The sequence below is a fragment of the Orbicella faveolata genome, unplaced genomic scaffold (genome assembly GCF_042242905.1).
Source record: "Orbicella faveolata isolate gen_17 unplaced genomic scaffold, um_ofav_v1 contig_13, whole genome shotgun sequence".
Classification (NCBI taxonomy): Eukaryota; Metazoa; Cnidaria; class Anthozoa; order Scleractinia; family Merulinidae; genus Orbicella; species Orbicella faveolata.
In genome coordinates, this window is record NW_028301540.1 from 22,180,812 (window position 1) to 22,191,355 (window position 10,544).

Below are 10,544 nucleotides of genomic sequence, written 5' to 3' on the forward strand. Positions count from 1 at the left end.
GGGCTATTTGTACATTTGAATATTCTTTAAGGATTATGAATAATCATACAGGGTCAACTTTGACTCGGCCCACAGGGACTACGTTTTCACTTGTAAACGCTCGGTAAAGTTGCCTCGGGGGGAGGGTTGTCTCGGATACCCAAGACCATATAACTGGGGCCTAAAATTCATACACCGATCTGTTTGCCGGTAAACAATCCCCTATTGTCCACCAAAACTGGCTGATTTCTGCGTTTATATTGATGCCTACCCCAAGGCCAAGGAGAAAAATAGTCACGCATACTACTAAAATTAGTGCAAGGCCTTGGTTCTACAATCGCATTCAGTTAGAGAGATCTTTAATTAATAATACTCTACAGGACCAGACTGCAAGTTTATTTAACACGTTGCCCAGCAACGTGAGGTGCTGCCAAGACTATATTAAATTTTGTAAAGACACCAAAAACATTATTTTTAAGAGAGCTTTAGAACACCTGGCATAATTTTAATTAATTATTTATTTATTTATTTATTTTAGCATATCTTAAAACACAATTTTATCTCGTTTACATATAGATATAAATTCTTAGATCTTTTAATCTTTTTACAATTGTAAATTTAGTTAGCATCGGGCAGGCGAAGAGCCACCCTGTGGATATACTGCCCGAAATGCCATTATTATTATTATTATTATTATTATTATTATTATTATTATTATTATTATTATTATTATTATTATTATTATTATTATTAATATTGGGACACCAAGCAAGTTGCACCCTTCACGCCACTTACAATGTTGACATTTTGCAACATTGATCGGGGCAGATGGGGGATATGTCATCCAGCTTAAAGTGGCTCAAAACAGTTTCCAGCACTTTCCAGCACTTTCCAAGACTTTGATTTTGATGAGCCATATTTATAACCACTCCTTATCAGTTGATGGTACAATCAAGGCATCAAAACTCTTCCCAATCATTGGTGAAAATGTTGTTATCATTTTCTTGACACAAAAGGTTACCATAGTAATAGACCTGATAAAAACGCCCCGGTCAACTACTGGCCGCATGTCGTGGAAATTTTAAACTCGTTTTTGTAATGCAGTGGGATGGGTGGAGGGTAATGTCCTATCCGAGCACTCAGTGCGCATACACTTGTAGAGCCACAGTTGCTAAGCAACACGAAGCGTCCTTTTTTTAAAAAAAGTTCAAGTGCATTGTGAACAATTAAAGTAAAACTTACTTTTTGCAAAACAACTATTTGATAAACATCTTTATTGCAATAAAACATCTGCTCTAAAACCTAACTTATGACTCTACATTATACACTGGCTTAAAGAACCTGTTACACTACTCTATGCATTTGCAGCGACTTGACTTTTTGACAATCTTGTCCCCCAGAGCCCATACGTTTTCGGTCAGCAGTGACTGAACACGTGACGTTGTGGACAAAATCAAAAAGCAAAAAATTGCACTTGCGCATATTGGTGGTGCAGCTACTTAAAGGCAAGTAACAGAGTGGCTAGTATTTTCTTACGGCTTTTAAACCAGTATTTCTCTCAAACTTCCACACTGACTAATACTCTGGCATGTACATGTTTTACAGATATTTAAAACATTAAGCTGTGATTAGGCGTTCTTTTGTTTTTGGGGTGGTGGAAGAGGAAAAAATAGGAACGCCTCACCACAAGTTAGTAAAATGCTTTAATAAGCAAATAAGGAGCTAAGTTAGTGAGCATCTTATCCTCTACAGTTTTTGCGACCCTTTTCAGGTGGTTATGTGAGTCACAATAGGTAATTTTTTGTTTTTGCACCTCTGGTGCTTGTTTATACATCATTTTTAGCCCCTCACACCGACAAAACCAGCAGTTACACAGGTTTGAGATTGCGCATATGGTGCTTGCAACTCCCCCTCCCCCCGCCCCCCGTTGAGCACAACACACTTTTTTTACTATGGTACCCTAGCTGAGAGTTAGATTCCCTTAACCAGGGTTGTCATTAAGTCTTGAGACACCTGTAGCCTTGTTTTCCACACCTGCAGCAAGCTTGTTACTTTGTGGGTGAATTCTACTGACAACAGGTAATTTCACTCATAGCATCAAGGGAAAATCAAGCATTCTCAGGCGTAACAGGTGTTATGGGTTTACAGCCCTGCTTATTATCAATTGACTTATTAGGTTAGGTTACAAAATAAAATGTTTTGTCTTTCCCCTTGGTTGTAATCAAAAGACATTATAACTGTGTACTCTAAAGACAGTAACAACAAAAAAAAGTAGAAGCTGATAACTACTGTAAATTATTATGTCTTTCCATTGCATTTATCATCATAACCAAGCGATGCAGCTAGTTTTTTCCAAAAGTACTGCCTTTCTCTGTCACTGGTGTAATCCAGACGAGTAAAAATTTGTAACTTTCTTGGTATTTCACAAGACTTGTACAAAATTGGAATAAGAATGGTTTTCCTGAGATCTGAAAAAAAAACATAATGGAACTTTATTAGCACAGGAAAAAGCATACACCCTGCTTCCTAAATTGCACTACTTTGAATTTTTATGTGGTTTACTGCATACTCAAAAGGCAATGACAACACAAGAATAAAAATACGTTTCTCCATTACATGTACTACTATAAGTATTACCAAGCGAGGTAGCCAGTTTGCCCTAGAATGTCCTCTTAAAAATGTTAGTGCACTGAATAAAACTCAATTAAAACTATAACAAAATTAACAAGTCTGATTGACCATCAGCAGGCCCAAATAGGACAGTATCTGAGCATCCCTGAAGTTTTCATATGGGAGTTTGCCCGAGGGCACTCCAAATGTCAGCTTCACAAACTCACTATGGCAATCTGCATTTACTGCATTGACCTTCAACAACTTCAAGTTGATAAATAGCTACAAGTAAGTATGATGCTACAAATAAAGTCAACCATAAAGGAAAGCTAAAATGTCTGTGTGAGAACAAACCTCGAGACAAATGAAGAGCAAAATTAACCATGTGGTCTGCATCTGGACATCTGTTAAAGCTCTCTGACAATACTACCAGGACTTTTGAACATTGTGTCTCAATGGCTTTAGCTGCAGTATCCGAAAGCTCACGGTAATCAGTGCACACTTTCATGCAATATGGTGGTCGCTCCAATGTTGTAACAATTTCATTGACAAATACTTGATCATCCTTAGCGTAAGCGATGTAAACATCATGGCATTCAGAAACTAAGAAGAACAAAATAAGCACATCAGAAGTAATAGTAAGAAATATTATACAAGTTTCAGGTTGTAAACTAAAAGTGTGAGATAAATATGCAGTTCAACCCTGCTAGTTAGAACTCAACACCGTTTCACTTGGATTTGCCCTTCAGTAAGTAAGATGATTTCCACAGAAGATTCAAGCAATAATGGCAAAAATTAAGTTACCATAAAAACCTCATGGCGTGGTAATATTTTGAATACAGCTTAGAAGAAGAACTTATCGAGACTTAAGCTCTCAACCTGACCCCACGAGAGAAATTTTTTTTTTCGCGAGAGAAAATTGAACTTGAAGTTATCCATATTCCAATTAAAACAGATGTTTTGTGTTAGTTAAAAACAATAACACATGCTTTAAGCATTCTTATGAGGTTTGACATTAACTTTCTTGAGAATGCTTGAGAATTCAATCGCGGGGTCACTTAGAGAAATGAACTAAAGTGAGTTGTTTTAAATAGAATTCCAAATGTTACCGTGCTATGAATGGATTTTTAGTAAATAAGTTTTGAACTTATTGCTTGAACTTTGAGTGAAATCTATCTTAAAAACTGGCTATTTCAAACTCCTGCTATTTTAAACTATTTTCTACTTCCCCTGAGAGTTCGAAATAGCAGGATTCAACTTTAGTTGGATATTGGCCAAGTTCTTTATCTGCGTGTTTATGGACTGACAAGCAGTCTAGGTCCATGATCAGGAAAAGAAGATCCATATCCAGCCATCTTGACCAAACAAGCTTGGCCAATAAGGGATTTATTGTATGGCATAATGGACACCATGTGAATGGAAGGGTAATCCAAGTGGATAAGCTGGCCCCATCTTGCCCACTCGAGTAGCCAATCACAGTGCAAGACCTGGTTCATCTTGCCTGCTTTTGGAGCTACCCATATGACAAGATGAAATATTATACTGAACTATGCTACAGATCTGTGCCTTAGCTATAGACTGAAAGATTCTAATCCAATCCTGGCCAGTGACTGTGTGCTAATTTGTCATGTGAGGCCCTGGTCCCAGGGAAAATATCTATACCAACCTCACTGAAAATTGCCAGTCAGTGAGAATCTCTAATGCCAAATTTTCAAAGGAAAGTTAAGTATGACGCTAAATTGGAATTTCCAGAGAAATGGAGTGTTCAAACCAAAAAGTCTTCCATGGGGAGCACAGATATTTTCTGGAACAGCAATAACCTATTCAGCCCCCGAACACAGATGTATGAAAAAATGTGAAATGAGTGAAAAAATGTGAAAAAATGTGAAGTGAGTTACTTACTTGCCTCAGCCTTGGTATCTTCAGCTGAAAGGAATGAGAAGAGCCATATGTAAATAAAATAAAAGTTAAAATATTTATGGAGGAAGCCACATCAGCCTTAGCTGGTTTTCACGCGGGTCTTCTATCCTGGTCATTTTAGAATGAACCTCCTGTAAGCAAACACTTAAAATGTGTTGCTCTATGGTAGTTTATACAGGGAGTCACACCACATTACAGGCAGTTAGTCTCCACTTTAAGTCTTAACCCACAATCATTTCAAATCAGAGGTGCAATCCATACAGAAATGCTTCAGTGAACCAAACAATGCTTATTCAAGAACACATCTAGTGATTTCAAGAGACTCAGTGTGTCTAGCGCAATTTCCAAGTTGCAATACTAGCTGTAGAAATAAAATGTCACAATGAACCAACAGTCAAGAACTGGCTATTTTATTTTTATTTTTATCTTGTACTTCACAATACATGTATTGCACTGAAATATTTTCTGTTGTAATTGCATACCGGGCAACTAAACCTCAGTTTTCAACTGCCCCAGTGGTAGCTGGTTTTAATTCGCCACTGGCAACCTGGCAATGGCAACTGCCAGGTTTTAACCCTGCTAGAATGAACCAGTGAACCAATGAACCAAAAGTCACTGGTCAACATAAAAAATGAGAAATAAGACAATCTTTGTCATTTTCCACTAATTCATTCACTGGGTTTTGCTCTTAATGATTCTTCCATATCAAAGAACATATTCTTCCAGTCCCTTGGCACTTCTTTAGGCTGGAGTTTCCCTGTATAAGACACTCTTTTACTGAAATATCATTGGTATGACTGAATTATATCTTGGGGGATACAACTGCTATTCACTTCTTCCAAAGCAGCAAGGCTTAATATCTGTTCTACAAAACTGAAACTTTCTCAACCTTGCAAAAGAAGTTGAGACTAAATCAGCCTCATAAAATGTTTAAGACAAGTGTCTTTGAAGAACCATTTGTTTAAAGTTAAAACCTCTTGATCTTGAGCATCCGTTACCTTTGTGGTGCTTAGGCAATATTTAAAAGCTATATGAGGAATTTAAGAAACAGACTTGACATTTTCCATGTTTCTGTCAAGTTATAGAAACACAAATGCAAGTTAACCAGACGTGCTTTGCAACATGAGATACATGCAAGTGTTTTGACAACTTTTTTAAGTTCTCCCTAACTTTTACAAGTGTCTCTACTACTCAATAGAAACAGATGTTTCCTATTTCTTTTACAAAACACTGTGAGAAAAGAAAGGAAAATCACTTTTTTTTATCAATAAAATATATATCATCTCTCCTTGTGCCATCATATTTATGTAAACAGCTCACTATGTGCTTTTCCACATTGGTTTTCTCAGTACGCCCCCTTCCTCAATAGATGCAGTACTACTGTACACATAAGAACACTCCAGGGCTTATTGGCTAAAAGTGGCTGTTAATGGATGCTCTTGTCAAACTCTTGTCCACAGCTGAGGAGACTAGAAACTGATTGTGGAAATAGTAACCTTGGTAATGTCATAGTTTTCATGGAGACTTACCAGCTTCAGTTTGACACTGCTCCCATTCTCGCTGTTTTTCTTCTAACGTAGGTGTTGCTTCTGAAGTCAGAATACAAATTCATTTCATCACTCATCTACTTAACTTCATTTGACCATAAAATGAAGAGAACAGACAAAATACATAGAGGATATTACATGGTAGCATGGAGATATAAATTTTATTTTCAAGTGGTAAAAACAATATGTTTTTCACACAAGAAAACAAAATTCATATCTTCAAGCCACCATGTAATTTTTAGTCATCATCAATATCCTCTCTAGTGAGGTTGTGGAAAATACGCCACTCAGGTCCCAGATGTAGTTTGGTGTGAATTTTGTGAGTGACTGATTCTTAAAGGGCTCAAAAAAAGTGCCATCCCATTGTCCCCGACAAGTAGATTTTCTTTCTGGGCAAGTAACTTTTCATTCTCACTTGCCCGATGTGCAAGAGATCAGGCAAGTCATCTACCAACTAAAGCATTAAAATTGCAAACTAAGACTTGTCCAGGGCAAGCAAAATTTGAGAGCTACTTGTCCCAAGGGCAAGCTAGAATTCATTTTTTTTTTTTCAAGCCCTGAGTCTTAGTTATGGTCAGTCCACTGTAGGAAAAAAGATGGCGGCTGCACATTTTACCACAATGCCCTGCGAGCCTAACACAGCCTATAAGGCACAAAGAAAGCCAATTTTTTTACAATATTCGTTCCTATTCCAAGGACATTAAGTAGCCTAGGTTTGAAGATTTTATAACGTTTCTGTACGTTTTTATGAACGTTGTTAAGGTTTTCGTGCACTTAGAACTATGGGTAAATGTACCAGTCGCCATCTTTTTCCCTACGGAGGATTGGAGGACAGTTGCATTGATGACAGTATTAGCAAATTTTTTGTTTCCTTATTATACAAAACAGATAGGTTCTATGTTGGCATGCGTCTGTTCGGTAACTGATCACAGAAGACGCTAAAATGTGGTAAGACCATCAGTGACACACTTGGCTATTGCCTTGCATGATTTGTGATCTATTACTGAACAAACACATGGCAACACGGTGTCTATTAGTTAAATAAATGACGCAGCATTTTGGATATTTTCAAACCAGTTAAATTTTGTCTGCATAATTTCAAATTGTGAGTGTTGATAAGGTGAACCTGAACACTATTTAGGATATCCAGTGAGCTTAAAGGTCTTTCTGGCTCTCAGTGATGGTAAAACTGCAGCATGATATATGTTCTTTACCTGTTACCCATTACCCATTATGTGACACCTATTGCCAGATAACCTGTAAAAATGTAATTATTTGCCAATTTTGCACCCAAAGCAACAGTTTTATATAATGGCTTACTCTGTGTAAATGTCTGCAATGGGTGCCTGCCAATCTATCAAGCTTACCGACTCGTGAAGTAAATTGAATATTCTAGATGAAGCTTACTACGAAAGCAAACTGCAAACATTTGTACAAAAAACAAGTTATTACTAAACTGCACAATAACAACGAGAGGTGTTTAAATAACATACCTTTCGTATTAAACAAAGCTTATCTATTTGATCAGCTAGACTTCACGTTTGTGAGCGGTTGTGTCAGACAAAGCTCATATCGTAATCAAAAGAACACAGAACTAACATTGTAAGATACAAAATTAAGCTCACAAACAAGAGGATTACCTACGAATTCTTTAAGGTCCTCAATCACATCGAATCTCTCCATCTCTTCTAAAAGGGATAATAACTCTGAGATGGTCTTTCCTTTGCTTTCATAACTGCTTATTAATTCAAGTACCGGTTCTCTTCTGCATTCGAAGTACAAAATCTCCTCACGAGGGAAGCCCATCTTGTCTGCCAATGTCTTCCAGTCACGGCCACGGTTGGAAGGAAGGAGAAGCACTTGCATTCTAAAATGAGCTTCATGGCTTAAGTCTCTCACTAACTTTTCGCTCATGATTCCTTATTAGAGATTCGAGTTAACAAAGGAAAAAATCACATCATTTGTTGTGCAGGTCCAACTTCGCGAATGGCAATATGGCCGCCTCGACAGGCGCACGTGACTGCTTGGGGAGAACCGGAAGTTCGAAATTCAACTTCCTGAACTACCAGAAATTCCTGGGGAGATAAGTAATTTTTAGGCTAAAAATAAGGGAAAAGGCTCCTGAAAATGCCTCATAAGAACCTCTCCCTCTCCCACATTCTTAGAAGTAGCTATAGAAGTGTATATACCTCCATAAATAATACAGTTATATTTGTAAACCCTTCTTGTGTATATTGGTCATTTCACTCTCGACTTCCTGTCTTTTAATATACACGGTTCGAGAGCCGAATTTTGCAATCTCTTATTGATGCCCCTCTATAACAACACTCCCCGGTAACCTCCATTCATTGCCAGCTTCTTGTGGAATAAATTGTTGTAAAGAGAGTTTTGAATTTCGTGACATATATGCTTGACCATAACAGGATCCCATTCATCACTTTATAGTAAATGTAAATCCAGGTGGAGAAATTTAATTGCAATGCCGTAAAATTTCGATTATCGTTCACCTCCAATCCTAACCCACTCTCTGCTACCCCCCACTCAGTCCACCCTGCCCGAAATTTCGGTTTCAGGAGAAAATGGTCAACGTTATTTGGTTCACCCAACTGGAAAATTCCCGCAAAACAGGGAACTTATATCTTCTATTTTTTGAAAGTTCCGTGTCTTTAGGAAATTTTCTAGTGGTACGTATCCAAGAACGTTTACTACTTTCCTCAGAACCGATTTTGTTGGAGCGTTTGACTAAATGGAAAGCGTCCTAAGAGTCAACCTTGTATCATGTCATTCGGCCTTTTTAGTGCAGAGTGCACTATTGGGATGGTTTAGGGGTTGACGTCCGCTTAAGTACTATGGCAATAAGGTGTAAACTTTAATTTTTGTACAATTAATTAATTGGCCTTGCAGGAAGGAAGTAGAGTGGGTGGGGGTAGGTACTTGTGAGCACTACGGGAGTAGGGTGGGGTGGGGGTAGGTACTTGTGAACACTACGTAATTATACTTGCGTCACTTCGTTGATAACTTAATAAAGCTATATATTTGTTTCAGAAAATCCCTTGCGCTCCTTGTGGTACTTTTCTCTTTAGAGCAAAACCAATATTCGCTCTAAACGTATGAGCAGATTAATATGCGTTAGTGTCAACTACATATTAGGTAGAAGATACATTTCATACAAGATCACACACTAACGTTGAGCACTTTACTTTGTGGCAGAACCCTAACATGTCATACACATGCGTTCTAGCGTCGTTAGCATAATACAAGAGAGTTAATGTGACATCTCTTTTGGAATTACGCCTAACTTGGTTCAAGAAATATCATCTGTTGTTTCCAAACTACGCTAGTGCGTTTATCTCAACCCTTGTCTCTATCAAAGAGACCAAAAAGTTCATAACCGAGCCGAAACTTTCCCGATGGCATTAAAAATTGTACAAAAAAATATATATATAACTGTTCAAATATTGCTGCAGACTTCGTGGCACCTAGACTGAAAGCGTAAATTAATTTAATTAGTCTTTGAGAGACTCGTTCAAAAATGAAGGATTTAATCTCGGTCAAGTAGCGCTACTTCTCGTTGAATCGCTGCTCAGTTGTATTAATCGATGTCAGTGTGTATTAAATTTATAAGTGGGTTTATTTCCCTTCGCTTTTCTCCTCTTTCCCACTTCCCTCCTCTTAAGGCCAGATGTTCAGGTTACCCCAGGGCGAATTTTTCCAACTCTTCGTATAAGAAATCTTATCGGTACCATATTGGTATCAGTCACATCGAAACTTCATCCAAGCTGCAACAAACGATAAGTATGATTTATGATGGACAAGACAGGCATCCTAGGGAGTCTCCTAGGGAGGTGGAAAGCAAGTGTGTTAATCAGGTTAATAGATAAAATGTACGAGCTTATGATCGATACACTGCAGGTCATAACGAGGTGTTCTTATGAAGTGATCAGGTGAGTGAGAGCTCTGATCCTCGTTATCCAGGAAATGAAACAAAACTGTATGGTCAAATCTCTCTTTCAAGCATGTTCCTTTGTCCTTTTCAAACTCATCAAGTTCAAACAAAGGAAAAAATGACCGTGATAGTGTTTGGATATCTGATCTCAAATGGCAGAGATTTTTACGATTTTATTTCTCTATTTTATCTAAATTTATAGCTTCCATTCAGAACATGTATAGAACACTCAAGACAGTGTTTGACCACATTTCCAAACACCTCGAAATTCGTCAAAAATGCTCCGCTACGTGTCGTATTTTCCACCCTCCTCTCGGTGTTTGGAAATGCGGTCAAACATCTCGGTCTAGAATCGTGGTCTTACTCAAATTTAGAACGAAGAACTCGCAAACAATGATATCCAAATCCAGCGGTAAAGGATTTTTTTTAAGGCAACGTTTTATCTCTTCTAAAGACAATATCCCTTGTACGTTCCCATCACTTAAATATGAGTAGACCCACCCACCCCCCACCCCCCCCGGATAAAGACGAACTCAAAGAAC

At 37.9% G+C, this 10,544-nt stretch overlaps 1 protein-coding gene across 1 annotated transcript; it reads right to left on the reverse strand.

Annotated features, from left to right (window-relative positions):
- Positions 1-2,105: 2,105 nt before the first annotated feature.
- On the reverse strand, positions 2,106-8,058 carry LOC110068932 (myeloid differentiation primary response protein MyD88-A-like). The gene is made up of 5 exons (XM_020776353.2): positions 7,697-8,058; positions 6,039-6,098; positions 4,492-4,515; positions 2,944-3,192; positions 2,106-2,447 (listed from the first exon to the last, which is right to left on the reverse strand). Exons 1-5 carry the CDS (start codon positions 7,968-7,970, stop codon positions 2,278-2,280), a joined length of 777 nt encoding a protein of 258 aa, XP_020632012.2. The 5' UTR covers positions 7,971-8,058; the 3' UTR covers positions 2,106-2,277.
- Between the last annotated feature and the right edge of the window lie 2,486 nt (positions 8,059-10,544).